Source organism: Alternaria burnsii (assembly GCF_013036055.1).
Source record: "Alternaria burnsii strain CBS107.38 chromosome Unknown 751, whole genome shotgun sequence".
NCBI classification, from domain to species: Eukaryota; Fungi; Ascomycota; class Dothideomycetes; order Pleosporales; family Pleosporaceae; genus Alternaria; species Alternaria burnsii.
Genome location: NW_024066131.1, coordinates 218 through 28,032, shown reverse-complemented (window position 1 = coordinate 28,032; position 27,815 = coordinate 218). Strand labels below are relative to the sequence as shown.

Below are 27,815 nucleotides of genomic sequence, written 5' to 3'. Positions count from 1 at the left end.
CTTAACCTCTTCGTCCCATCGTATCGCATCATAAGCGTATCGACATTCAAATTCTTCGTGAGAAATGTAATGATAACCCCAAAAAACGCCGGTAATGCAATCTATCGTAATCCCAGACCAAAGGAGAAAGATAGTAAGAAATGCTTCGTATATGCACCCATATACCGCCATCAACTTTCATAGCAAGCGTTTACGAAGCCTCAGCCAACGCCTCCCCCAACGCATCAGCATCATAATCCTGCACAACAACCTTGGTTGGCGCATCCGGCACCTCATCAAAGAAGCCCCAAATAGGACCATTCTGGTTGACGCCACTCGGCCTCAACTTTGGTTTCTTCTTCCTATCCCCATCTTTGGTTGTACCCTCACTAGCCTGTGAGTCCTGCGTAGCCTGCGAGTCTTGCGTGGATTGCGTTTCCTGACTAAGGATCGAAGGCGCACGGTTGTCTGTAGTACTGGTGGCAGTAGCAGGGGGAGAGACGACGGGAGCAGGACTAGCACCCCACTTGCCAAACACCCAACCCCCGACTTTCTTTGTAAGGCCTTGTCCGCTTCCACTGGCAACCTGGGGCCCATCGCTCTTCCTCGGCCCGCGCTTCTGGCTCGCAATGTTCGCGTACAACCTATCCCGCTGCGCCATGCTGCTCTGACTCGTCTTATTGCTCAGAGTGCCGTGCGCGGTGGCAGTCCAGGGCGTGAGTTCCGGCCCGACGGAGCCGGCGTTGCCTGGGGTGGCGAAGCGTGCGGCGTTGGAGTAGAGGAGTTGTGAGGGTCGAGACTGCAGAGTGTGGATGTCCATGCCAGAGACGGAGATGAGGGATTCGTGGGAAGCGTGACGACGCATTGCAGGGCGCATGGCTGTCATGGGGGAGACGAGGTCGTCGGGCTCAAAGTCGCCCGTGGATGTCATGAGTGAAGGCTCTGCTGTTAATAGCGAGGACTCTTCGCTCTCTCGCTCCTCTGGGATGGCGGCCTGGGGCTCCGTCTGCTGGAGGTATGGCGATAGCGTGAAGCTAGTATCCGAGAAGGAGTTTGCAGGGCTGACAGCCGAGATCACAGCCGTTGCAGGACTACTTTTAGTTGTCAGGGCAATCGGTGTGCTGGAGCTGCGCATTGTGGAAAGACTGGGTGGCATGAGGCCGCGGGATTTGCGGCGGAGATGTTTGCTCCCACTCTTGGCTACCTCGAGTGTGCCAGATGATCGTCGCATCATCGGAGGCATAGCGTCGGGATCAGAGCTGTAGTCGTTGGACTTGACGGGACCGAACATGGGCGAGTGGAAGTCGATTGAATCAGGGGGACTGGTGGGGCGAGATGAGTCGTAGGCCTCGCTGAAGACGCGGTCGTACATTGAGCCGCGGTGGGAGTCTGATACGGGAGAGCCCGCGAAGGAGCCCGGTGTGAGAGTCGAGGCCTGAGACCATCTGTGCGAGTTTGGTACAGTGACGGCAGTGTGTTCCAGTATTGTCGCCGTAGATGAGCGGTCGAGCGTCGGAGGCGGATCAAAGTGTGTCGGGGTGAGCGAGAAGCGTTTCTTCTTCGGCCGTCGCTGCGCGGGCGGTTTGGCAACGTTGCGAGAAACCTTGGGGCCGTGGTAGTGGTGATGTATGTGTAGTTCCTGTTGTAGTGACGCTTCTTGTTCCATCTCCAGTTCTTTCTGCAGTGAAGGGCTCGTGACGTCTTCAGATGAATTCGATACCGGCTGATGGACTTTGAGTTGGTCTCGCAAGCGCTCTACCTCTTCGTTTGAGTTGCCCAGTAGCTCGCGCAGTTCCAGTATTCCGTGTTGCAAATTCGCGTTGTCGAGTAGAATGTCCTTGACAAAGTGGGAGACGACGTTGGGCCCGCCCTTGTCAGTCCCTGCTTTAGCCTTGAGCCTGCCGGCGGCAGAGTGGAGGTTCTCTTCGACAGCCATCCTGCGCTCCATGCGTGCTACAACTTCCATGTGGCGCTGGCGTTCGGCACGGGATTCCTTCTCGATGCGGTCGATCTGGTCCTGGAGGTCTCCTATAGTCCGCTCTGCTACTTTCCATCGTTGTATAGCTGTCCGCTCGTCGACAAGTTTGGCATCCAGACTGCTCTGCAACTGCGACTGTTCTCTCTCGAGGTCGATCAGCTGGCGCTCGAGCAGCTGGGTGCGCGCTGCGAGGGAACTCAGACGGTCGATCTCGTCTTCGGTGGATCGTAGCGTGTCTTCCAGCGCGCGTATGTGGGCATCGGACTCGGCAACGGCGCTGTTGAGCTGCTCGAGCTGATCCAAGAGGTCCCTGTTGGTCTTGATGGTTTGCGCATTCTTGGCCTCGAGCTCTATCTTGTCCTTCTCGAGCGTGTCGATGGTGTGGAGCATTTCCTTGCGTTCGCGCTCCGAGTCGGCGACGTAGGCTTCATGGCGGACGAGTAGAGCCTGCAGGGCAAAGGTTAGCGGCATGCGCGAGGTGAGAGCCGCGGCAGGGCAGGCGATCACTGGCAGCGCAGTGAGTGGAAACTTCATACCTGGCCCAGCTGTGCAGCCTTTGACACATCCCTCTCAAGCCCCTCCAAGAGTCTTCCGTTGTGAGCCAGGAAGGCGCAGTCCTGGCTCCCACAGCAACACCGAGGCCCTGGCATGCCACCAAGGCCGGCCGTGTCCATGTGTACGACCCCTCTGTTCGCGTAAACAGTGCCTTGATAAGCGGCAGGTGCTATGCTGTTGTGAGTAAAAAATGCGTGCGAGTGACGCGGAGAGCGTCGCTCATGCTCTTTTGAATTATTCGGCGGGTAAGAGCTGCAGAGACATAGGGAGAGCGGTGGGAGCAGAAAAAGCAAATGGCGTAGGGGAAATGGAGGTGTGGTAGTCGACGACCCGGGCGCGTCGAGCGATTTGTTGTTCCTGACTATTGCCCGCCGGCCCACAAGACACTCAACCAGGTGTCCCTGCCAGCAAAGCAGCCCCGCCAAGCCCCCTGCCACCGCTCTTTCCTCTCCGCTCTTCCCTGTTTCTACACATCTACTACCTCGATTCGATGATGCGCGCACAATCATGCAGTGACATATGGTCCCGCCCGTCCTTCACCATATCTGAGAGCCGTCATGAACTGCTATCGCGCAGCTGGCCGGCGACGTCAACGGCGCTCGGACGCACCGTTTTGCTGACCCCTGCGCAAAATCTACTGCGGAGTAAGATTGCACTGCTGATGCGAACGCCAATATCTCGCAATCTTAAGCCCAAAACAAACATTCCAGGCTTGGCGTCGGCCTTTCCCATGACTTCGACAGCATCAGTCACCAAACTGCGAAGACGATGAGTATATAGAATGTCTGTAGGTGAGCGCAAGGTAGGTTTGGGTCCAAATCTCATACCAAGTCACAATCTTCTTTCAGCGACTCTGCCACTTCATCGTTCCGACATCACGTGCGCTCTTCAGCCTCACTACCTACGTATGACCCCTCACCGGATGGCTCTCAGACCCGGGAAGATGCGCATCACTCCGTTGAAACGGATGTTTCATCGTCTGCACGATGCAGCGCATGCTGTAGTCATGAACACGCGGCGCTTCCAGACGGCAGCGAACTCCAGCAAGAACCCCACGTCTTCCCCACCATTACCACGTCAACAAGCCGAGAACCCGTCGCTCCCGTCCTTCAGCCTCATCAAGCAACTCCAGACCGCGAAACCAGCAGTGCGCTATACTGTTTATGCCGGCCTTGGTCTGATGGCTACCGTTGAGACGACTTTCTGGTTCCATGTTCTGCGAGCAAAGTTCTTCTCGCGTGCTTCGAGAGAGGAACAGGATAAGGCCGATGCACTCCTGGATCGCTTGAGGGATGCGATGAGAGGCTATCATAGTGTGTGGATGGCGAATTACGGTAGGTACTACGCCGCGCATGTCTGGGGATTGGGGTATGGAGGACTCAATGGGCTGAACTGTGATGAGAAATGACCAATCCCTTCCTTGCGCCTGATTCGATGCGCGGTGCACTATGAGGCGCAATAGGGCACATTGGGGCGACAGCTCGATCATGCCCCGCTTTCACCGCCCCCCGAATCATACAAGACGCTGCCATATCTCCATTTCTCGAATGCGATACTGCCTTATTGTCTTTCTATTTCTTCTCTACTGCACACTCTCAAATCTCTAATCTACCATATTCCCGACTTTCGAAGCGTTGAGAGCATCCCGTGGCCGATATGAACAACACGAATTTTGGATACGATGACAGCAGCGACATGCTTGCTTTTCTAGATCTCGCGAATGCACCTCCGCCAGACTCCATGAATCCTCAAGCTTTCTCCTTTGGGGGCAATGGATATGGTGCGTTGATTTTTGCAGTTTGGGTATGGACTACTCTGGAGACTTTTGCTTCCAAGTTCCAGTTCCCCTCAAAACATAATGGCGCACTATCACTTCGAGGAACCCTACGCAGGAGTTGCCTCCAACTCAGCGGCCGACAATGATGTGTATCATGGCGACCAAATGATCGCGCCTACAGCCACTAACGACCAGGTTCTCCTAGTCGAAGGGCGTCAGGAACAGTAAGTGCAATGCGTTGCGTTGTTTTGCGGACAGCACAAGTCTCGCCAACATCGCCGTGTTCGCGGCGCTCGCTTGTAAAACACGTTAAGCGTAACAAACTGTATGCATATACATTGTCCGCCACTAGTCTGGGTGAAACGTGACGTGGATAAATACAGTCCGAACCCGCGAGAGCCCGCAAAAGAAGTAAAGACTGCCTTTCAAGGCAAAACGCCATAGGACAGTAGGGCAGGGCAGGGAGCGACAAGGTGCAGCAAAGAAAAGCGTAGGCAGGTGTTCCATCGACCCAAGTGGCCGCCCAATCCAAGTAGTGTAGCCTAGTAGATCAGTACGTCCACTCACAGGATGCAAACAATTTGCAGCCACGTCATAGTCTTAGGATTCTGTGGCTAGAAGTTCAGAGCAGGTTCGTAATGTTGTCACACTGGAATAGGGTCGGAAGCGGTTCTTAGCTGATAATTAGCAAGAACATACGCGAGCATATTAGCTAGTATTGCCAGGAGGTATGTTCCCACTTGAAAAGCGGATGGCTAGTTCGAGCAATGTCACCAAAAAGCTCTCGAGCCTATCCCAGCAATCATTCCGTAATCGACCGTACTAGTGACATAGATGCCGTTGAGCGCCAGACTGACATGTCAAAGCCACTGTGGGGAAAGAAATGACTTCAACTCGTCGTGACCATGAAAATGACGGGCAATATACCAGTTGAGTGCTCAACTTCCGAGTTCTGCAATAGAGTTAGCTTGGGAAAGTCAGATGGTTGGACTGGCTTGGATGCTGGTGTAGTCACTATACAAACATGACCTTGATCAACCGACTCACGAGGGGCAGTGACATGGGGGCGCAGCAGTGACATCGAGAAAATGGTATGAGAAACCGACTCATGATTATTTGTTTCTTTAGTTCAGTTTGGGTATCCCGGAGATAAAGGTGTTATTGACGAGTAGAGATATGCGTTGACAGGTAGAACCTGAGATTTAGAATGAATTCAGATGGTTAAACAATAGGCTACGCCTGGATGTACATCGGTAATGCGCAGTCAAGCGTCTCAGGCGTACTCAAAGGTATGATATATCTAGGATTGTACTATATTGATAGTACATAGCAGGATATATACCAAGTGGCAATAACTTGGAAGATTCGTTAGTGTGTAGCCTGTAGTTATGAAGTTTAGAGGATTGCAATACCTTCTTGTAAGACTCTAGCATTTGCCTAAGCCTACGTCCGCGCATGTACCCGATTCGGAATCGCCACATCCATCTCCATTAGGACCGCCCGTGCAGATGAAGCGCGCAGTATCACCTGCTGCGTTGTGAAAGTCCACACAGTGCTTGTCAGGGTGGCAGTTGTTGATGATGATTTCAGCGCTCCCACAGATGGATTCGGACAGAGTGCTTGGTCCGCCGATACAATCGCCGCCCCACATATCAGTCTGGCCCGAACATCCATGAACATCGACAACCTCAGCATAGCAGGTGGGCTGATCGCAGAAACCTCCATTGAAACCACATACGGCAGATTGGGTGCCTGGCAAAAATGCTATTTTGCCAGCGTTCGCGAGTCCGGCGAAAAGGGGGAGATAAACGGCGATTGAGTATTGCATTATGACTGGAAAGCAGGGAAAGCTCTTGAAAATAAAGATGTTTCTGTTGATAGGTTAGGCATGTGGACATAAGAACTCCCCTATTTATATAGCGACTCGGCTGTACTCTAGAGACTATCCGAAGTATAGAATCGTGCTAATTGTATCAGGCCCTTCTTTAGTTTCGTAAGATTGAATATACGCCGAATAATAGAACCTATTCGTTCACAACCGCTCGTAATAACTCAGGGCCGCTAGCATGCCACGGTCTTAGGCGGGATGCCTGAAATCCCTTGAGCAGGCTACATGTGGTCAGTGGAAGCGGGTAGACGACGTGAAGCTGTCCCAACCCACACATCAACTGGCGTGAAGGCTCCATGGGTGTCTGAGCAGCCCAGCGCACCCGCAATGGCAGAACGAGCATTATGATTAAAGCCCTGAGGCTCCTTCAATTCTGCGGCGACGCGCTGGGGATTGGCAACATATTCTGTACCCATTGTAATTGTGGTATACGTGGGGTGGTGAAGAGCACGAGAAAAAGTCAGCAAGTTCAGCTTCTTGTCGCAATGCGTGGTTGTACAGCTCTTTCACGGCATGTCAACCGATGGCGCAGGAATGATCCGCGACGGGGTCCACTTTGTGACAGCCATTGAATAAGCCAAGAATCTCAGAGCCAGATACTCTGTCGTGCCGGAGCAAGACGGAGGTAATCGAGCTCTACGGAGGTAACTGAGATGGCTAGACATGGCTCGTTGGACATGACTAGAGATTGATTCTAACCCTAGCCCGATCCCAAGGCTATGTGCCTGCTTCTATCCTGGCTTTTTCCAACCCGGTGCCGATGCGGGTTAATCCCAATGCAGGGTTGGTATTCGGGCAAGGCAGACAGGACAAGGCTCAATATTATAACGCTACGGTCGTAGCCGGGTGCAAGCAGCGCGACGGACCTCAGTATGACTTGCGCCGTGCTACGATCACACGTAGAGTGACCAATCCCAGTATGACTTGTCCTGCTGCTCTTACGTACTGCGGCCGGTTCTGTTTTCCTGTTAACGCTAGAGCATAGGAACGCGCTATTCCGCTTATATGTAGCTCTATATCCTCTAAAAATAGGCTAATTAACGTCTGTGTTTCACAGATATCAGCTTCCCGCTACTCCAAATGCACTAGCTGTCAGTGCTGTACCTCCACGAAAAGCAATGCCTCGAGTTCACAGCATGTCGGGCTATGAAAACATTCACAGTCCTACTGCAAACAGCGATTTCGAGCACGTGGTCATTGGCGTGATCCTCAGTAACGGGGAGGTACGCGGTGATCAACACCGATGTAACGCGCGCGCCTGTTCAGGCATGACTTTCGGTCGCCTTGCGGACCTCAAGCGACACCACTCTAGTTTACATGGCGGAGCCGGAGGAAAAGGACAACGTACCTGGTGTCCTGTCGATGGATGTGAGTCGCCTTTCACAGATCTCTGACATCCTCTCTCCAAGCTCGCTAGCTCCCAAAAGGATCACAAGAAATGAGTAACTGACGTTATTATCGCATCAGGTAGTAGAAGCAAGCGCTGTATGGGAAAAGATTTCCCGAGGAAGGACAAGTTGATGGATCACTTGATGCGCATGCATGCGAATCGAACGACCTCTTAAGGATTGAGGCGTTTGCCGGCATGGGTATTGTCTTGCTCTCAAGCTTGTGGATATCAAGTAAACCGATATGGAGGACGATGTATTAGAACCTCGGTCGTATTGATCTTTCGTCTTATCTGCATCTTCTACCGTCGTTCCGGTCCTTTTCCAAGGTTTACACTCAGGGACAGTTCGTAAGTTCCCTCCAAGCGATCTACCCACGTTATTCAAAGGTGTGTGGCTGCTTGCTGCCGGCGCATTGCGAGTATGCTTAGAGTTTGATGTACGAAGCTAACTAATGTTCACATATGCAGGGGATTGTATCAAGATGTAGAAACGAAGATCAAGACATCACGATTGTCACTTAGTAGCAAGCTTTTCTGCTCACGATTCCGAGACATTTGACTTTTGCGGAGACATATGTGATTCACGACAGAGACTTTTAGCACTGTGCGAACCCGATTATGCAGTCAGATTGGGCGTAATGTTTAAGACAAACCACATTTAGAATCAGCTTGGAAATTAATCTTCGAGCGTCAACTCGGCCGTCAGTCATACATATTTGTAACCGAAAGAATCCCGATTTCTCTTCTTCTTGCCCCACTCCATACTGGCAGTATGCCTTCGTTTACGTCCATCTCTAAGACTGGACTCAACGATGATAACGTCATCTTTGACGCTAACGAGGACGGGGTCCAGCGTCTCGACCAGCAGCACAAAGTGGTCTACTCTGCAATGCCTCAGCTCGTTCTCGCATTCATCGACCTTGCCGAGAGCGGATACCGAGTCTTGGACCACGCTACTGGTAGTGGTAGCTATCTCCGAGCCGAAGGACTGTTCAAAGCTAACGAAGAAAGGTATCTGGCTACGAGATGTGCGCCAGGCGGCCGGAGGTGCTTCGGGCACATGGATAGAAACCATCATTGAAGATAGCTATTTCCCAAAAGAGACTCCAAACGACACCTCGTACCACCATCAGTCCATGACCGAGCCGTGGCCGCTACAATGGCAATGGACATTTGATCTAGTGCACTCACGTATGGCACTTCCGGGCGTCGGTCTCAGCTCACTGGAAGATGCTGTCATGAACCTAGTCAAATTGCTAAAGCCTGATGGCTGGATTCAGCTGGTCGAGATGCAGTGGCAGGACTGAGATGCCGGTCCAGTGCTCCAAGAATTCCAACAGGCCATGCGGCAGCTTGTAGGCATGGTCACCAACGGACAGGTCGTGGACATGAGGGAGGGCCTGACGGCATTGTTCGAGAACGCGGGTCTAACGGAAGTGCAAGACGCAATCGTCGCTGTGCCGGTAGGAGCCAAGGCAAAGGAGGATGTGCGTGAGCTAAGCTTACAGAGTATGTTTGCGACAGCTTCGTTCGCCACAGCCACACTTAAGAAGATACAGCCGGTTGAGCTTAAGGCAGACATTGAGCCATTGCCCGCTAGACTTGTGGGACAGCTCCGCAATACAGGCGAATCTTACAACCTGTTTGCTCTCTGGGCACAGAAGCCTGAGTCTTGTCAATACATTAGGCGCAAATGTGCGTCGCCGATAATAAAGTTGAAAGTCGGAAATCTTAAATCAGTAGTAACTGTAACACAATGTTTATAAGGACAAGTCAACAGAGAACAGCTCTAAAGAACGTGGTGTGATTGCGATTAGGGGTACAAAAGAGCGTATACACATGGAGCTAAGGATTACCACTACTGGACGTAGCTCAGACGGTGGAGGGTAAGCGCGCTGGAAGGACAGGCTGCACTACACAAAAACCGCTGACAGCTATAACTTCGACACCAAACACAGTGAGCCACAGCAGCGGCAGCAGAAACATCTTCCGCGAACTATACACCGGAGTCATCCTGCTCAATGCCGACCGTTTCGGTATGACTCGTCCAACTCTCACAGTTGCTGGTCAATGTGTCGTTGCTCGTGATGCCCGCAATTGAGTCGTACTGCTCGACGAACTGCATCGCAAAGCCCTCAGACGTATGCCATCCAATGTGGCAATGCATGAGCCAAGCTCCGGGGTTGTTCGTCTCGAAAGCCAATACCAAGTACCCGGATGCAGGAAGCATAGCAGTATCACGACGGGGCGGGTTGTCAAGGTTGAGAGTTGTCGTGCCATCGGTATAAGTACCCGTGCCCTGCGCGAGGACGTAGAAGTCATGGCCGTGCAAGTGGATTGGATGAGGCACAGCGAGCGTCGTGGAAATGACGACGTAGACCCATTCATCGGCATTGGGCAACAGGACTACTGCGTTGGATGTCTCAAAGGCCGTCTCGCCTGCCATGATCTTCATGAGGGTTGGATCTTCCCACTCAGAGACAAAGGTTGTGCTGTTCAAGGTCCATTTGAAGAGATTCTCGCTGTTAAACCCAACGGCGACAGGCTCGTCGGCTGTGGTACTAGCTGTGGAACCAACGGTCTTGGAGACATATGGCACGATATTGTCGGTCTCGTCGGAGCAGCTGTCCTCGTAGTCGTAGGCCGAGGTAGTGGGGGTACCGGGTGAGTCTCCGTAATAAATGATGCCACGGATATCATCTTCATTGTCATTCTCGGAGCAGGCTGATTGAGGAATGGCACGCATCCAGAAGTCAGTAGCATCGGTTTGGTCGGCTGTTACGACGATATCATAACGTTGGCCCATGCCGATACTGATGACTGTGGCTTCGTAGGGTTCGATAGCGACAAGATCAGAACCAATCACGGTCATGGTGTGATTGTCGATCATGAACTTCCAGTGTGTATCCACGGCGGCATTGACAAGTCGGAATAGGTAGGACGTGCCAGAAGTGAATGATTGGTTGAATCGGTAGCCTCCATCCTCGTACGTGTTCGTACCATTGATGAGTCCGTTGTCTAGTGTTGGAGGTCCAGAAGTCTCGGCGGTGATGTAGAGTTCGTCAACAGTCTACATCGAGTTAGTGGGGTTTAACGACTGAGCTTCTCGTGGGCATGAACATACCTGATGATCCCAATCATTGAGCATTAGTACGCCTAGATCTTCATCGTAGTTGGCGGTAGCGGGTCCGTTGATGATGATGCCGCCGAAGACACCTTGCCATGCTTGAAGCGCGAAGTGGGAGTGATACCATGAGGAACCGTATTGCGTCGCTCGCCAAGTGTAAGTCATCGATTCACCCGGGGCTGTCGGGCATTGCGTGATTGAGCCTAGTCGCGGGGGTAAGAAGTCAGCACTTTCTTACAGTCCGTTCTTGATCTGAGACTACTTACTGACACCGTCCTGGTCATTTGTGTTCAGCTGCCAGATACCATGGAAATGGATGCTCGTGCCGTTGTTTGAAGTCGTGAGCGAGTTTGTAACATGCACAACGACAGTATCGCCCCAGTCTGCAATGAGGGTTGGGCCAGGAATGGATCTGAAGGTGCAAGTGGAGTCAGTGCATGTCGCAAATGTAGTTGATAGCGATGTTGTCTCACCCATTGACAGCCATGGCTGAGCGTGACACGCCGTCCGGTGCAACAGTAACGTCGGTGAGCTCCAACCAGTATTCACGAGTAACCCCAGTATCGGGGACGTCGTCAGATGGGTCTACATCGATGGAATAGTCACACCATTCTGAACGTGTGGTAGCGGTGTTTCCGTCACAGGCTGCTCTGGGTCGTAGATCCGAAGTGAAGGGAAAGGCAGTTGCATAGCCGGCTAGAGCGGCGATGCTGAAGATACCGCGAAGAAGCATGATATGAACCAAAGCGCAATGTGATTGTGCCAACAAAAAAAGAGTGTCCACAACAAGTGTTGCCGAATGATGCACAAAAAAGGAGAGTAAAGCGATGGAAGCGAGTGTAAAGAAAGCTTGATGATTTCCAGCACGGAAAGAGTGATTGACCTATATACGTTCGAGATCAGCATACCTGTGAGACTTGTTCTCCTCACCCTGCTTTCATGTCACCGTGCGACCCATAGTCGATGTTCATCGTCGTGCCTCAGACTACCCCTCTGCTATCCCCACCAAAGTTCAACGCCGCGCGGCGTAATACTGCTGCAGGCAGCGGAGAGTTCCATATCGCAGAGCCGCTAACTTAGTCTAGTCGACCCAGCCTAAAAGCAAACTCTGTACGGCCCACACGCAGTCGTGACTATTCTTGTAAAGTCGATTGAAAGTATAGGAGTAATTTCACCGATGCTGATAACATGACACGCGCAATCCACGAGGATCATGCAACAGTCCCAGGCCATTGACAGAGCCTAGGTCAAGGGAGGCGGCAGGGTAACAAGCTGTGGCTGAGAGCCGCGAAACCGCCGCGCCTGAAGGCACGGGTAGTGCCAAGATGCCGCACGTCCCATCACGACTCAGGAACACAGGCCACGTGATTGGCTAGTTCCAAACAGACGCCCATAAGTAGATGTTACGAACCGGGTAAATACCAATCTGGCCAGCATCTGTGGCCTACAGACCTGGTAACAGGGAGTGACGCGGCGGACGCGCCCGCCAATAGTGCCAGCCTTATTGCATACGTGTGTTGGGCGCCTAGTGTCGAGGTATCGGATGTCATCTGATAGCGTTGCGACGTTACGTTGGCTTGCTGATTCCAACGATAGGCCGTAGAGGCCTCGCGGCGTGCTTGCGTTGCCTGTCCATATCTTGGGAAGAGATCTTTTCCACGATCGGCGTCGACTTACATAAGAGAGTACAAGCTGCAGAAATAGCAGACCGTCACCCAACTTTCTCCACACTCCTTTATTGACACTTCTCAACAGAGCAAGATCCATTCTTTACAAAATGCGTCTCGACATGCGAAACCTTCTGGTTGCCTCCCTTCCTCTTGTCGTCCTGGGTGCGCGCAAGCGTGATGCGTCCCCGTCCTCGACGTTCCAATTGTATGCGTACAGTGATCGCTTTGGTGGATTGCCGCTCTTCTATGCGGACGGCCTCGCCTACCTTGGCAACCCGAGCCTTTCTAACAGCTCGGATGCTGCTGTTGTGATCTGTAAGTTCTGAGGTTTCACAGGCCCTTCCGTGTCCGGTTCCCAGTGACATATGGTTCGGATTCACTAACATCGTCAGTCACTACGGACTCTGATCACCACTTCGTCGGCAATCCGAACGTCACCGCCGGCAGTGCTGCGCCCTCGTGGTCCAACGTTACGCTGTTCGTGCCCGAGCCCTCGTCCGGGGACAAGCGTGTTGGCTTCCTTCCGCCAAACGATGGTACCGGCAACGCTACTACGCACACTTCTGGCTTCGCCTTCTACGGGTCTACGGCTATGCTGTACGGCGACGATGGCAGCATCGCGACCTCTTTCAGCGGCATTCAGTCGGAGAATGGCATCTATGAGCTCTTCTGGAACGACACTGAAGGGACAACACCGTTGACGCTAAGGAAGCAGGCACCTAGTAACCCGCCTAGTAACACAACTTCGTAAGCTCGCTAGATTGGGAGTAGACTACGTTCGGATGTCAGCTGTGACTTATCACTTTATTTTATAACTGAAATATATCGTCGCTCACGCTTCTATTGAGTTAGCATAGAGGGGTGCGAATTCCTTGGCGTTGGTCTATTTGCCTGGCGATAAGTGAGGCGAATGCGGTACAACTCTTCCCAATCCTTTCATTGCGCAATCCGGGAAAATGAATGCCACTCCCAGCATCTGAGCACAGGATAACGCATATAGCCGTGACGCGACACGTGCAGTACCCGTACTAGTATGGCGATGTGATGAAGAGGTACCCATCAAGTCAAGCTACTGCGAAGAAGCCTAGCGGCCGTACTTTCCCCACATCCAATGCAAATAAGCTTCATAACGAATCTTGGTAGCGCGGATTTTGGCCGATACCCGTAATGGAGTTCCAAAACAAAGAGGTTTGCGCAACACGACGACACGTGACGTGGCAAACGTAGCGTAAGCTGCAAAGATTCGTCATCGAGAGACCAACCACCAGATCGTTCCAACGTAGCGACTCTGCCGTTGGGCTTGGATTTCCGCGCATGGCATCGATGCTATCCATCGTGTGGTCCATAGTTGCGAAGTAATGTTGAAGAAAGCAACATCAGTTGTGTCGGGCATTACACCGTCTCGGGATGAAGAAAAGTTTGGTCGTGGTGTGGCGATGCAAGCGCGTCGGGACCTCGCAGGCGCCGCCCCCAACTGCAACGCGCTAACTGTGGTCTGAGCGCGCCAGATCTCCGAGGAATTCGCGACACCAACCAGGCCACATCTTCCTTGCGCATGAGATAGCACGCGACAATTGATGGCAATGCGGCGCGCACTTATACAGTTGAGCGATGAGCACTGTGCAGACACTAACGAAAAATTTTGTTTGGAAGAGCCCTAATCTCGATGTCTTTAGGACGGAAATAGCACCGCTCATTTTCTCATCTAGCAGCTTCGCGTCTCAAATTCAAAACGCATGCGGCGATTTGTTCTGCCACACTAGTCAGGGAAACATTTGTGTACTTCGCCATCGAGAAGAATTGACCAATGGAGGATAGTATGGTCTGGCACCTGTTTGTGCAGTCCGACATCGTCACACAAGCAGTTGGGAACCCCTCAAACTATGGAAGACATGGTTCTGCCAACTGCGTAGACATAGGGTACGCATTGAACGCATACCCACAAAACAACACAATCATCGCCATTCCCCAGAGTCTGCGAATTCCTCCCCTCCGATCCATGATAGAGCACCACTCATGCCGATCCGTAAGCTCATTGCTATCTGAGACGAACGTCGTCGTCGGTAAGGATGGAATAAGCAGCCACCTACGTCACCCCTCTTTTGGTACATATGCGAACCTCTCACTCATTGGCGCGAGCCTATGATCAAGGTCATTCCCTATCAATCATAGGGAGTTACGCTGTCCTCAAGTGCGGGGGATGCTGATGTGACTTGACCGTTGAACCACATATTCCACTTGACTTGTTGAACTCACCTCTCCTGCACTTGAACTCTTACTCACGACTGAAGAATCCCCAAACATGCAAACCAGCTCTCGAAAGATACCAGGCTATGCGCTTGCGTCCACGTTTGTGGCGCTCGGTGGTATACTCAACGGGTATGTCGTGATCGCAGTCAATTCATTTCACGTGCTATCACATGCTGAAACATGATGCACGGTGAAAGATGCTAACTTGCAGACAGATTTGATACAGGATCAGTGGGTGCAATCACTGAGATGCCCTCCTACACTGGAACTTTTGGTCATTTGTCGCCAACCATGCGCGGCTTCACCGTCTCGTTGATCATGCTTTGCGGCGCCATCCCAGCAACGATCGCCGGACATCTGGCAGATCGGTTTGGACGCTTACGCATCATGATTGCGGGCGCAGTACTGTGCACCATCGGCTGCATACTCGAATGCGCTGCGTTCCATCTTTGGCTGTTTCTCGTCGGACGTGCCTTGATGGGCATCGGCCAAGGATTTGCTCTCACCAATATTGGGGTGTACATCTGTGAGATCGCACCGAGTCGAAGTCGCGGTAGATTTGTATCTCTGCAGCAGTTTGGAGCGGCGATTGGGGTGTGCGTTGGCTATTTCTCGTGCTACGGGAGCATTCACATCAAGGGCGATATGTCGTGGCGCTTGCCATACATCCTTCAAGCGGCGCTCGCAGTACTTTGGGCGACTGGGTCATTTTTCTTACCAGAGAGCCCGCGTTGGCTCATCTTGCATGGACGAAGAAACCAGGCGATGGAAGAGCTTAGGAAGTTGGACTTTGGGACAGCTGAAGCGGAAAAAGATGTGTTACGGCCTGTCGAGTCTGCGGCTGCTGAAGACCAGATTGGAGTATTGGCAGGCTTACGCTTGATATTCACGAAAGATCATCGATCGCAAACATGGCTCGCAGTGTTCATACTTTCGTTCATTCAGCTCAGTGGCATTGATGGGGTGCTCTACGTATGTGTTGTGCCATGCAGACAGGATGTCATTGCACTTGCTAACACGATGTCCCAGTACGCGCCGACGATTTTTGCCCAAGCAGGAATACCGTCACAGACAGCATCATTCCTCGCATCTGGCATCAGCGCTATCCTCATGCTCGCCTTTAGTATTCCTGCCACACTTCTCGCAGATAAGTGGGGTCGGCGCACGTCTGCCATTTGCGGTGGAGTGATACTCTCCGCGACCATGCTTCTGATCGGCTCTCTGTACGCTGCGGATGCTGTACACTCATATGGTGCGGCGCGATGGGTCGTTATCGTTTCCGTGTTTGTGTTTGCTCTAGGATACGTCTCGACCTGGGCCATCGTCGGAAAGATATATGCGTCGGAAATCCAGCCCACCAAGACCCGTGCGACGACCAATTCGATGGCGACGGGTGGTAGTTTTGTGAGTGAAATGCCTATGCTGCCCAGCTACAAAAAAATCCATAATCCCCTTGCGCATCGCTTACTGATTCGTTCCGATCAGCTCGCGAATTGGCTGGTCGCTTTCGCGACCCCAATCTTCCTGGCCAAGTCGGCGTATGGTGCGTACTTCCTCTTCGGTGGGGTTGCCCTCTTGACACTAATGGTGCTTGCAATCTGCATGCGCGAGACCCGGGGTTTATCGCTCGAGGATATACAGATTTCCTTTGCTCGATCTTCAGCACGAGTGTCACCCATCTCTCTAGCTTGGACCCGAAGACACGGGTTTGAAGGATAAGAATCCGCGTTAGGTCATAGTCCGTGATATGGTTGTGTCGCATATAAGTAAGGAGAACTCGCCGCAATATCGCAGTGTGTAGGAAAGCAGAACGAGATACGCACTAGACCAATACGGTGTACCTAGTAAATTGCAATGGAGATCTATCGGTATATGACTACATGTTCTACGCTATACACTACCATCCCACAGGATCCGTGTTGCACCCCTGGAGCTTCTTCCTGCGGTTCTGCAGCCGCTGTTGCCGAGCTCCATATTCCAGTGGCCTTGGGTGCAGATACGGGAGGCAACACTGATTTTGAATGTGCTCGCTTTTACCGGGGAGTATGGAATTCGTGTTGGGATGTCTCCCATCGTGGGGAGATATTGAAATCACCACCTGCTGACAATCGGCAAGGTGATCAGTGAGGTTCTCGTACCTGACTCTGCAACGGAGGGGAGGTTGCGAGCGAGTGATGATCAGAAGTGCCTCTATTGAGGTGTGCTCCAGATGGAAGGATGGATGCTACAGGATAGTTGCCAAGCTACATAGATATCATAATGCCACGAAAAGGGAAGATCTGGGTAGTAAGAACATTTCACCGAACGGTCATCTCGTCACCGTGTGCGTCGAAAATGCACGATTCACTTATCACCCTATCCCACGAACCTGTTGGAGACTATAATGGCATGGAGAGAAGATGTTTCCAGTGGTACATGAATAAAATATGCCAGTGGTACATAGGAGAAACACAGCTCCAGACGCATGTACATACATAGGAAAACGCTGAAGAGTCTAATGCCTTGACGCTGCCACTCAACCCAAACGCCTAACTCCTAATGCCATATTTGCCCTATGCCCTATTCCCCCAACGCCTCAACCATCTCCTCCCTCCACCTCCCCGAACGCCTGTTCATAGCCACCAGCACCAACCCACCCGTCGACAAAGCCCACAACCCCAATATCGTAAACAACCAGCCATTCCCAATGGCATCAATCGCCGGATCCGCTGCAATCGTAGCCCCAAATACACACAAATTCCTACAGAAGTTATTAATAGCCATCCCCGCCGAGCCTTTACTCGGCATAAACTCGGTCAACATGGTGGTGCTGACAGACGTAATGAGCATGGATCCGATGCCGAAGAAGAAGTTAGCGACCATAGGCACTATCCAAATGACGCCGTTCTCGGTGGTCCAGCCGTACCAGATGAGAGCCGCGGGCCAGAGAAAGGCTGCTATCCACGCGTTTTCACGCATCCGGTCTTCAGGGCGGAAGATTAGTTTGCCTTTGTCGTCGTAGCGGCCGGCTTTTCGCGCTTCTCGGTGCATGATGCGGTCAATCCAGACTCCACCTAAGAGAGATGCGAGCATATATCCGACGGAGCTGGGGATATAAAGAAGGCCGACGATAAGGGTGGAATAATTGTAGGGAGCGGATGAGAATGTCTTTTGGATGGAGATGTTGAGAAAGTAGAGGAAGGCGAAAGTGATGGAGGCGTAGTACACTGTGAGGGCGACAGGAAGGAAACGGAGGTAGAGTAGGATGGAGAAGGGATCGACGAAGATGCGGCGGAGGTGGGAGGCTACAGATTTGGACTTCTCGGCAACAGACTGTGTAGTTGAGACGCGTTTGAGATTTCCGGTTGGTCGCTTCTCGGGAGTAGAAGCAGGAAGGGAAGCAGCGGCGAGCGTCTTCGAACGCAGAGTTTCGGGGAGTACGAAGACTAGCACGAGGAGTGTCATGCTGCCGTATATTACGAGGAACCATTGTGTACTCCGCCAGCCGAGTTCTTCTGCTAGTACTCCGCCAAGGATTGGTGCGAAGAGTGGACCACAAAGGGGGCCCAAGTAGAATATTCCCATTGCTCGGCCCCGCTCCTTGACCTCCCATATGTCGGCAATCGTTCCTGCTCCGACAGCTTGGACGGATGCTGCAGCTCCTCCCGAGAACGTTCGGAAGACGATCAGCATAGCCATAGTCGTTGAAACAGCAGCCAAGGCTCCGAAGAGCACAAAGAGGCCAAAGGAGACGATATATATTGTCCTTCTCCCGCTCGTCTCTGAGAAGCTGGACCAGAACAGCGGAAAGATTCCCATGGAGAGCATGTAGACGGCTGCATTCATGTTCGTAATGGTATGGGAGGCATCGAAGGCCTCTGCGATGTCCTTGAGCCCAGGGACTATGATAGTAGATCCCATAGGACCAGCCATTCCCATAAATGCCACGAGGATGGTCAGAAGCCATTTTGTCTTGCGGGCATAATGGTAGGGGTCGTCAACCTCTGGTATCAAGGAGAGATTGGCGAGGAGACCTCGTCGCTTTCGCCGTTTAACCCTAACTGCTTCAGTTTCGACGATAACCGCTTCAGGTACGACGGAAGCTCTTCGCGAAAGTGTCGCTGGCCGGAGATCCTTAGGCATATCTCTGTCAGGCGCTGTTGTGGTGGACGGTGTGGACGGCGGAAATGATTCTTCGTGCTCCTTTCCTTTTCCGGCATGGCTAAAGGACTCAAAGGACTCCAAATGCGACATCGGAGATGTGGGTTCGCAAGCAGGACTTGGATCTTGCGATGGTTTCTCTAGGCCCGCTATAGTGAAAGAAAGAGGGGAGAAGTGAAGTGAGGGGAAGAGTGTCAAATGCAGGTTTACGGTTCTCGGGGGGTATTAGTTCGAGAATGACTAAGCTCTGTACTCTACAATGATGATTACATTAACAAGCTGGTGGCCTTGAGGCAACACACGTTAGCTGACATAGCTGCCCCTGCAGGCTGGGGCGGTCCCGAGCCGAGCCCCGGCACCGCCGTCGACGAATGAACTGGGGATCTTCTAGCCCCTACACCTAATTGTGAGGCTACTCGAAGAGGAGCTGACGCTATCGCTATCTATGAGAACGCCTGCGTGCTTAACATTAGCTTTGATAAAAGCCTGGATAATCTCTCCTTCCTGTGTTATTACTTAAGTTTCCTTTCTTGTGAGTAAAAGGTTACGCGACTTGTTTGCAATATTGTATAAGTCTTGAATCTTGTTGAGGACGGGGTTGTCGCTGCGGGTGTAGTGTTCCTGAAGGATTTGCCCCTCGTTAACATATATGCATGTGCTAGGCAGCAGCGCTAAGACCTATCACGTGAGCAGGCAGGTGTCTCTAGCTTTATATCGATTATTAGTAAAGAGAGCTAACGATAACTATAGCAACTTCTGGAAGATGGTTTGTGACTGGAGCGATAGCCTTGCGACGCGAGTATGCTCAGAGTGCTCCTACAGGTCACGTTTAACGGCTAGACACAGATGCGCGGGAGTAACATAAGATAGGGGAGCTCTTAGCGGAACAGGCGGGTAGTAGCGTTTCGTTTGGGGGGTAATATGGACTTCCAACTCAGACCTAATAGAAATGGGATTCCTCTTTACGTCTGCTCTGTCCTAGACTGCGAAATCTATACACACGAGACGCCCCGATCGACAGCGACGCCCTTAACATTACGCTCTTTACTCGTGCCTTATATTATCGTCGAGCCTCGCAGACACTCACCAAGATGTCGGAGAACGAGAAAACTATGTTATCGCAAGCTCGCTCACACAACGAGAGTAACGTCGAAGCTACACCACCGGTGGTCACCAAAGAGAGATTGCTCAGGAGGGGAAATGCTACGACGTGGTGGCTCCACTTCTTTGCTTCGGCTGCCCTAACTGCGTTACTTATGTTACTATACGACAAGTTTGTGGGCCTTCATCGCCACTGTTGCCCACCCTGCGAAGTCCGGGGTTGCTGAGCATTTCTGGCGGAGGCGGTTGAGCATCGCGAGGGTTGTGAGAGTCGGGAGCGGCTGTTTGTTGCCATGCGATATGTAGGGACGGACGTGGCGCGTGTGCACAACCTGTTGTTAGCGAAAAATCAACGGCAGTCCATCGCGTATGCCTAAATCTGCTGTATCAACGCACTATCGCATGTGCGCATCAAGCACCTGGTCATGAAGTTGATGATGGTGCGATTCTGGTGTTGACGAAATCGATCTGGCGGCGGGCGTTTGGACTCGGCACGGCAGACAAATGTCCGGGGCAGCCCTTCCGCCGCCAGCGCCAGCCCCAACGTCCCATTCCCGCACTCCGCAACTGCATGCGCCTCTCCCGCACCAGCGTTCGGCATTTTAGAAGCGTCATACGCGACAATGGACAGGCGAACGCGTTATGGTCCTACGAGCAAGAGACTCGTCTGCCCCGGCCTCGCCGCTTACACTCGTCCAACAAGACCCGTCCGAGAGCTCAACGCATGCTCAATGAACCCACATGGCATCCTCGATGACTTCTGCGCTGGCGGCATATCCGGAGCGTACCTTCCAAACTTCCAACGCGCCACCTGCGGCGTTTCCACGCCCGATGCTGTTGTAAGAGAGACATGAGCTTTGAATGATGCGAAGTAACAGTCGCAATGCCATTTCTTGATCGACCGGGCAAGAAAGACCAGCGTGAGGAGCTTGAGGCGGTCGCACTGTGGCATGTGGAGGAGAAGGCGTATGTGCACATAGTCATGCCGGCTATGGCTACCTGGCATTACGATACGACTGCCAGCATCAGGTTGATCCCCACAGCAATCTCGTATCAGCACACGCCTGCTCCATCGCGGCCCTCGATTTACCGAGCACCACGTGCCCTCACTCCACGATACCGTACCCACTACCATGTGATACGTCGACGGCGTGGCAGTGGGAACAATTCCTACACATAGAGAAAGGCACAAGCGCGTAGTTTGTAGAGACAACCTCTACAAGACTCGTCAGACGAAAGAGTCTGAATACTGTCAGTATCGCTCGGTGAAGGCATACACGCGCATACACTAGTCATCTAGGTCAAGAGAGCGCTTAGTAGTAATTGTAGAATGTAGATAGCTCATGCGCATACCCAGAGCACCTGGAGTCAAATGCGTGAACACTAAGTCGATTCTATTCCGGGAGAACGACCCTACAAAAAACATCCGAGTCCCTCATACGCAGTGTATACATACGAGGTGTATCGCTATAGCCTTCAGCAGAGTTCAAGCCTGATTGAACGGATGCAGCCTTACCACCATCGCATGCTGCCCAGCCTGCATCACCTCTCCAACGCAACATCGTAGCCCAGTCCCACATTCCTACGCAGTCTCCGTCCAGCGTTCCCAATCAAAGGTCCACTCCGCTGTGTTTCACTCGCGTCTCTCAATCTCACAGTTCACGATGTAACATTGCGAATTGCCAGGCTCACCATAGTGATCACACCGCACAGCCAGAGTACAGCAAAGGCCATCTTACAAGGCGTACAATCGTCGATGCTGCGACTATCGCTTCAGTAGAAGAGATCAAAGATAGCAACGACCACTGCAACATCTAAGACGACGACGACGATAACAACGGGCACAGGTGTAGAGGATCCAGTCGTAGGCACGCTCAAAGAGCGCGCCTACTGCTTCGTTGTGCCAGAAGACGTTGCCTGAGCTGTTCAAAGCTTTCGAGTAAGCGTCATGTTGTACCTTTGTTGTTGTGCAGTTAGTGTTGCGTTTAGGATTGTACTTTTGTGGTGTGCAGTCTGTCTGTTGCTCTTATTGCTCTTGTTGTTCGGCTGCATCGGCACCGGTTGTCTGTCTATCAGGACATTGTGAGAAACCCGAGGCGACTGCCAGGTTGTCTAGAGTACAGAGAAGACATCGGGACGGTCGAAAAGAGCCTTCATGAAAGTAACGAAATGTTTCAACGGGGTAAATTTCGCCGGGGCGGCGATGCGTTGGCTGCACCTTGATAGTGGTGTTCTGTCCGTGTTCAATGCAGCTCGATAGCATTAGCCAAGTCTGCAGCTGGCAGAACTCGGTGTATTGCACACAGGCTTGGCAGCTTGCCGACATTCGATTTTGAGAAAGGGCACGTCCTTAACAGCTGCAATAGTCATGCCTTCTCGGCTTCCCCTACCAACAGTCCTGGCTCTGACGTGAGTCGCATGTGTTAGAAGGCTCGCCAAGACGACTGCGACCTTGTCACAGTAATGCACCTCACAGCGTTCTGTGAGTATTCGTAGTCATTATTGGCTACATCCTTGTGCTAATTCTGACAGCTGCCCAGCTGAAACCGTGTGTAACACCAAGTCGGCCCTACCTATCAATCAAGATCAAGTCGGCCCTACAGATGGATCATGCCAAGACGTCCAAAAAGAGGCGCATATCGAAGCTTCGATTCGCGATTGGTCCCTTCGACAAGACGCCACTACGGGTAAAATGACAGCCGCGGGCACGTTACCTCGTTACGGGCGTGGTCGTGACTCTCACGCCCAGACTGAGGCTGAAAGCTATAGTGACATCGGCAGTACCCGTGAAACAGGCACTAACAAGTCACGAGATCGTTTCCGGCGACTCACCCCTCTATCTCGTTCCCTCAGGTTGTACAACCGAATACCTTGAGATGTCTGCTCTGCCAAGGGAAATGCACCTGGAGAGAAGTTTTGAAAATGTGACGTGCAGGGAACACTAGGGGTCACTTCGTCCTCGGACCGACTGAGAGCTTGGGTTCGCGATATAGGCCGAGTAAAAGGTGGCAGCACTCAGATCAAGTTGACGGACTAGAAAGGTACAAAAGGTGAGGCCCAGTCGTCTACATATCCGTCAATCATTCAATTCATACCGCCTTCACTTCTTAACTTCGTCTTCACAACACTCGTCAGTTCGCTTCTTTTACCTCAAGTCTGTGACTTTCCAAGACTCAACATGCCTTCTTTCACCACCGTCGTCGCTGCTCTTGCCGGCTGCTCTGCTATTGTCAACGGCGCCGCCGTCCCCGTGAGCGTTAGCACTGTCGATGCCAGAGAGAACAGCCTCAGCAAGCGCGAGCCAGTCCTCGCTACTATTCTCGTCGCGGCTGGTACTGCGGCTGTCAGCGCTGTCGTCTCCGAGGCCGTCAGCGCCACTGCCAAATTCATTGGTGACGTCCAGAACTTCGATTCTGCTCGCGAGGCCTTCACCAAACAAACTACCAAGGAGATGATGGCTAGGAATCCCGACCCTGCCCGCTTCCAAGCCGCCGCTTGCTACAACCAAGGCTTCTCGGTCGCTGACCCCGCCAACATCGACGGTCAGAACTCTGTCGAGTTCAAACTTGGACTTCTCAACACCGACTACGAGTGTATGTACATTGCCGCTCCCAACCAGTTCTTCACCGAGGGCGACGGTGGGTTCATCAACGTAAGTTCCAGCTACACACGGAAGCTTAAAAAAACTTCGACTAAAAACAAAACCATAGCTTGCATTCGAGCACACCGACCGCTGCACTTTCGACGAGGCTACTGCCGATCTTACGTGCGTCTAAGCGATGGTGTTCTTGGAGATTGGTTGGCAAATTCGACTGCGAAGAATTGGGGGCGGAATCTTGAAAGGTTGAATGTGGAGCATAAACATGGCCATTGATGGGATTGCGATATGCAAATCAATATGCTCTTCTTCATTCAGTAGCAAATCAGATCTTTGTGCTTCCACACTCTCTTCCTCGTGCACGAATCCATTTAAGACCATACTCCTGGCCAAAGAAGCAGCCATTGCGACACCCTATATCTGTCATGAGGGACCTCTAGTCTATGACATGATTCTTGAATGCTTTCGTGGGTACCTTCCGTTCAAACATGAGGTCCAGCTCTTCGTACGTTCTGCCTTTCATTTCAGGAACACGGAAATAACACCATACCAGACATGGGATGCTGAGCGCACCAAAGAAGAACCCAAGCTTCCCACCCAGATTGGCTGCGTCTGGGTTGATCAAGTACGGAATCGCGACAGTCATAATGATTCCGAAAACAGCCTGAATGGCGGTTGCGACGGCGACAGTCTTCGAGCGTACCTTCGTCGCGCTGACTTCACAGAAAATGGCAAAAGCCACAGGTCCGACGCTCCAGTTGTACACTGAATTCCACACCAAGAGCCTGGAGAGTCAGCACAAGATTCAACGTCAGAAAATGTACACTTACAATGAAGACTTCGCCCATATCGCTCCTGTTGTAGGTACGAGGTCAAGTATACCCACAAGAAACATGAGCACCATCAGAATTGTGAGGCCAACGCTGAAGAGCGTTCTTCTGCCATACTTTTGCATCAAGTACCACGACAGAAGCACACTGACCCAACCGATAGCCATGAACCCAATGCCCATGTTGAACGCTTGCGCGGTCTCAAGACCAGCGAGGGTGAAGAAATAAGTTCCGTAGTTGATGAGATACACACCACATAGGACCTGGGTGGAATACACCCCAATCGCAATCTCCGTGCGGCGCCAATTGACCTTCTTGAAAACGTCGGCATAGGAACTACCCGCTTCCATGTCGGTCTCCAGCCTGTCTGTTTCGACGATTTGTGCGAGCACAGCCTTGACGTTGACCTTGTCGCTAGCGAGCCGCCGAAGAGAGTTCTCGGCGTCCTCAAGGCGATTTTGACGCACCAGCCACCATGGACTTTCCGGAGCAAAGAACATTCCTGGGAGGATTACCAAGACCCAGAACCATTGCGTTGCGAACGGAATCGAATACGCCCAGTGAGACTGAATATGCTGGGTCGCAGCGGCAACCCCGTTTCCAAGCAATTGGCCGGTTACGAAACAAAGATTGACGTACGAGGTCGAGACACTTCGCATAGCCAAAGGTGATACTTCAGATGCGTAGACAGGTGCGATGACAACAAACGTGCCCAATACTAGTCCAGCAAGAAGCTCTCCAGCGAGAAGAACTGGAAGTGAGCGCGCGAAGAATTGAATGAATACCAGGCCCGCGACAGCGATAACGCATGCATTGAATGTTCCTTTGCGCCCGTACCATTCCATGGGATAACTTGCGGCCAACGCGCCGACAACTTGGCCGATTGGGTTCCCCATTCCTAGTCCCGTCTGCCATGCGGCGGAGATGATGTACCCGTCCCCGAAAGCATAGCCGAAATCTCTTTGGAAAGCAGGTACTGCGTACAAGTTGCCGAGAAGCTGAGGATCGAATGCTGCTCGAATGTAAGAAACAGTTCAGACGTTGGCGACCTTGTCGTACCTAGCATAATCACGCCCAGGCTGAAGTAGAACGACCATGCAATTGCTTTGGGATAGAGAGACAAGGCCTCGCGAAAAGTGAGCGCATGCCCGAGTTCGACGATTTCGCGGACTTCTTCTGCGTTGATCGAAAGCTTGGGTGTCATACTCGCGCTCGGTTCGTCCGGGCTTCTCGTCGCGGTGGTCATGTTCGGCATTGAGGTGTTTGCACCGACTTCAACCAACAACGTGAAAGCAGAAGATGCAGAAGCTTGTGAAGCCAAGCGCTTTACTGAGCTTATATCAACATATCTAGCCGACCAAGCACTGATACGGGGTTATCAGTCAGATACGCGGTTATCAGTTATTCGGGGTTTCCGCTGCCGAGGCGGGGTTGTGAACGGAAAGTGGTCCGCTTTTGGCTAGAGCTACGACGCTATCCTTCGCTGCACATCCTCTTTGCGGCTTGGACGTGAGCCAAAGTTACATTTGTCAAAATAATAACCAGGATGAGATGCGGTGAGGTGGTGGCCTACCCTAGAGGATGTGCTCGATCCTAGTAGGATCGAGCTGTTTTGTTAGTAGCGATAAGGATGCGATAAGAAACGAGGAGTAGGATCGAGGTAGTAGGATCGAGCTTAGTTAATCTAGGAACAGAGCTAGCTAAAGAAAATCTAAAGAAGCTATTTTGTGCAGAATTACGCAAGGATTTTAAATCTTTATCTAGTTTATTTATAACTGCTCTTGTTGTTAAGATATCTACGTTGAAAGATAGAGGTGGAGTTTTGATGTTCCTCACGTGACTGCACGCTGCACAGCTACTGTTGCAGCGCTCTAGGCACACCTCCTAGTGCAGAATTACGCTACGATTTCAGATCTGCGTCTAGATTAGGCTTAGCTTCTCTAGTTAGCGAGATATTGCTAAAAATAGAAGAAATTAAAATTTTACTAAGAAAACCTATACTTATTAAGATCGCGGATTTTGCTGTTAAATCTTTAAAAAATTAGCCTATGCGTTAGAAATCTAACAGCAAAATCTAACAGCTAATTCTAATATCTAATAGCTAATTCTAATATCTAATAGTAAAATCTAATAGCAGAATCTAATAGTAGAATCTAACAGCAAAATCTAATAGCTAATTCTAATATCTAATAGTAAAATCTACTAGTAAGATTTAATAGCAAAATCTAACAGCTAATTCTAATATTTAATAGCTAATTCTAATATCTAATAGCAAAATCTAATAGCGAATTCTACTATTTAATAGTAAAATCTAATAGCTAATTCTAATATCTAATAGCTAATTCTAATATCTAATAGTAAAATCTAATAGTAGAATCTAATAGCAGAATCTAATAGTAAAATCTAATAGCTAATTCTAATATCTAATAGTAAAATCTAATAGTAGAATCTAATAGTAGTTTATAGTAAGAATGCTATTTACTTCTATATATAATCTAAAACCTAGTCTACTTTTTTTATATATAGCTAGTAACTCTACTATAACTATAATTATTCTACTTAGTAGTAGCTTAGTAAAAGCTAAGTTATATGTAGGTAGGAAAAGAAAAAGTAGCGTATTAGTATAGCTAGAAGTACTTAGTTACTTATATAGATTATCTATTCTATAAAAAGACTTTATATTAATAAAACTTATTCTCTAAGTTAGGAATTTTATATTTATTTATAAGATTCTAGAAAGACCTATTTTTATTTTTTATAAGTTTAAGTAGTACTATAAATAACTAATTTTTTATATCTTCTTTATCTACTACTTTAAGAAATAGCTACTCTAAAAGTACTTTTTTTACTATATATTTTAGGAATAGAAGTTTAATAGCCTTATATATTTTTTATATATTCTTATTATATATTACTACTATTTAGATCTAATTTTTTAGATAGTATATAAGTCTACGCTTTATAAAAGTGTATAGTATACTACTTTTTAGTATTAAGGTAAAGATACTTATCCTAAACTTTTATTATAATATCTATTATTATTTACTATAGTCTAGGTATTAGTTCTATAATTAGTAACGTATAGTATAGTTATTTTTTATATAGTCTTTGTAATAAGCTTAAAAAAGCGTATAGAAAAGTTACTCTTATACTACTATTACTATTTTACGCTTTCTTATACTTATTACTCTTATTTTTTTACTTAGGACGTTTTTTAGACGTTTATATTCTATATAAAGAGTAGATATAACCTAATAATACTTTATACTTCTAATAATATCTACTATTTTATTTTATCTTACTAATGCTAATAGATTCTAAAAGCCTTTTACTTTTTTCTTTATTAAGACTATATCTATATAACTTTACTATTCTACTTATAATAGCGTAGCTAGCGTCTCCTAAGTTTTATATACTGTATTTTACATACTACTTACGCTATAAAAGAAATTGCCTCTAGCTTAGAAGGCTACTATTATTGTCCTTATATAAAAAAATAAACGCTTACCTTTTCTATATATCTCTTTCTACG

The 27,815-nt window shown here is 50.3% G+C and overlaps 13 protein-coding genes across 13 annotated transcripts; 9 read left to right on the top strand and 4 right to left on the bottom strand.

Moving 5' to 3' along the window:
• Window positions 1-190: 190 nt before the first annotated feature.
• GT037_010803 (uncharacterized protein) lies at window positions 191-2,491 on the bottom strand (the record flags this gene model as incomplete). The annotated part of the gene is made up of 1 exon (XM_038935850.1): window positions 191-2,491. The coding sequence occupies one exon, from the start codon at window positions 2,489-2,491 to the stop codon at window positions 191-193; it is 2,301 nt and encodes a 766-aa protein (XP_038781404.1).
• A 1,027-nt stretch (window positions 2,492-3,518) lies between these two features.
• Window positions 3,519-3,920, top strand: GT037_010802 (uncharacterized protein; the record flags this gene model as incomplete). Its single annotated transcript, XM_038935849.1, has 1 exon — window positions 3,519-3,920. The coding sequence occupies one exon, from the start codon at window positions 3,519-3,521 to the stop codon at window positions 3,918-3,920; it is 402 nt and encodes a 133-aa protein (XP_038781403.1).
• Window positions 3,921-4,370: 450 nt separating this feature from the next.
• On the top strand, window positions 4,371-6,108 carry GT037_010801 (uncharacterized protein; the record flags this gene model as incomplete). Its single annotated transcript, XM_038935848.1, has 2 exons — window positions 4,371-4,513; window positions 5,880-6,108. 2 exons carry the CDS (start codon window positions 4,371-4,373, stop codon window positions 6,106-6,108), a joined length of 372 nt encoding a protein of 123 aa, XP_038781402.1.
• A 1,187-nt stretch (window positions 6,109-7,295) lies between these two features.
• Window positions 7,296-7,571, top strand: GT037_010800 (uncharacterized protein; the record flags this gene model as incomplete). Its single annotated transcript, XM_038935847.1, has 1 exon — window positions 7,296-7,571. One exon carries the CDS (start codon window positions 7,296-7,298, stop codon window positions 7,569-7,571), a length of 276 nt encoding a protein of 91 aa, XP_038781401.1.
• A 768-nt stretch (window positions 7,572-8,339) lies between these two features.
• Window positions 8,340-8,874, top strand: GT037_010799 (uncharacterized protein; the record flags this gene model as incomplete). The annotated part of the gene is made up of 2 exons (XM_038935846.1): window positions 8,340-8,532; window positions 8,579-8,874. 2 exons carry the CDS (start codon window positions 8,340-8,342, stop codon window positions 8,872-8,874), a joined length of 489 nt encoding a protein of 162 aa, XP_038781400.1.
• Window positions 8,875-8,910: 36 nt separating this feature from the next.
• Window positions 8,911-9,286, top strand: GT037_010798 (uncharacterized protein; the record flags this gene model as incomplete). The annotated part of the gene is made up of 2 exons (XM_038935845.1): window positions 8,911-9,236; window positions 9,283-9,286. The coding sequence occupies 2 exons, from the start codon at window positions 8,911-8,913 to the stop codon at window positions 9,284-9,286; spliced, it is 330 nt and encodes a 109-aa protein (XP_038781399.1).
• A 277-nt stretch (window positions 9,287-9,563) lies between these two features.
• On the bottom strand, window positions 9,564-11,427 carry GT037_010797 (laccase-1 precursor; the record flags this gene model as incomplete). Its single annotated transcript, XM_038935844.1, has 4 exons — window positions 9,564-10,637; window positions 10,692-10,897; window positions 10,961-11,106; window positions 11,168-11,427. 4 exons carry the CDS (start codon window positions 11,425-11,427, stop codon window positions 9,564-9,566), a joined length of 1,686 nt encoding a protein of 561 aa, XP_038781398.1.
• Window positions 11,428-12,471: 1,044 nt separating this feature from the next.
• GT037_010796 (uncharacterized protein) lies at window positions 12,472-13,115 on the top strand (the record flags this gene model as incomplete). The annotated part of the gene is made up of 2 exons (XM_038935843.1): window positions 12,472-12,679; window positions 12,757-13,115. The coding sequence occupies 2 exons, from the start codon at window positions 12,472-12,474 to the stop codon at window positions 13,113-13,115; spliced, it is 567 nt and encodes a 188-aa protein (XP_038781397.1).
• A 1,551-nt stretch (window positions 13,116-14,666) lies between these two features.
• Window positions 14,667-16,333, top strand: GT037_010795 (general substrate transporter; the record flags this gene model as incomplete). The annotated part of the gene is made up of 3 exons (XM_038935842.1): window positions 14,667-14,743; window positions 14,830-15,586; window positions 15,644-16,333. The coding sequence occupies 3 exons, from the start codon at window positions 14,667-14,669 to the stop codon at window positions 16,331-16,333; spliced, it is 1,524 nt and encodes a 507-aa protein (XP_038781396.1).
• An 840-nt stretch (window positions 16,334-17,173) lies between these two features.
• Window positions 17,174-18,847, bottom strand: GT037_010794 (mfs general substrate transporter; the record flags this gene model as incomplete). Its single annotated transcript, XM_038935841.1, has 1 exon — window positions 17,174-18,847. One exon carries the CDS (start codon window positions 18,845-18,847, stop codon window positions 17,174-17,176), a length of 1,674 nt encoding a protein of 557 aa, XP_038781395.1.
• Window positions 18,848-22,318: 3,471 nt separating this feature from the next.
• GT037_010793 (uncharacterized protein) lies at window positions 22,319-22,730 on the top strand (the record flags this gene model as incomplete). Its single annotated transcript, XM_038935840.1, has 2 exons — window positions 22,319-22,337; window positions 22,396-22,730. The coding sequence occupies 2 exons, from the start codon at window positions 22,319-22,321 to the stop codon at window positions 22,728-22,730; spliced, it is 354 nt and encodes a 117-aa protein (XP_038781394.1).
• Window positions 22,731-23,033: 303 nt separating this feature from the next.
• Window positions 23,034-23,631, top strand: GT037_010792 (uncharacterized protein; the record flags this gene model as incomplete). Its single annotated transcript, XM_038935839.1, has 2 exons — window positions 23,034-23,507; window positions 23,566-23,631. The coding sequence occupies 2 exons, from the start codon at window positions 23,034-23,036 to the stop codon at window positions 23,629-23,631; spliced, it is 540 nt and encodes a 179-aa protein (XP_038781393.1).
• A 258-nt stretch (window positions 23,632-23,889) lies between these two features.
• GT037_010791 (uncharacterized protein) lies at window positions 23,890-25,529 on the bottom strand (the record flags this gene model as incomplete). The annotated part of the gene is made up of 3 exons (XM_038935838.1): window positions 23,890-24,238; window positions 24,284-25,295; window positions 25,343-25,529. The coding sequence occupies 3 exons, from the start codon at window positions 25,527-25,529 to the stop codon at window positions 23,890-23,892; spliced, it is 1,548 nt and encodes a 515-aa protein (XP_038781392.1).
• Window positions 25,530-27,815: the final 2,286 nt, after the last annotated feature.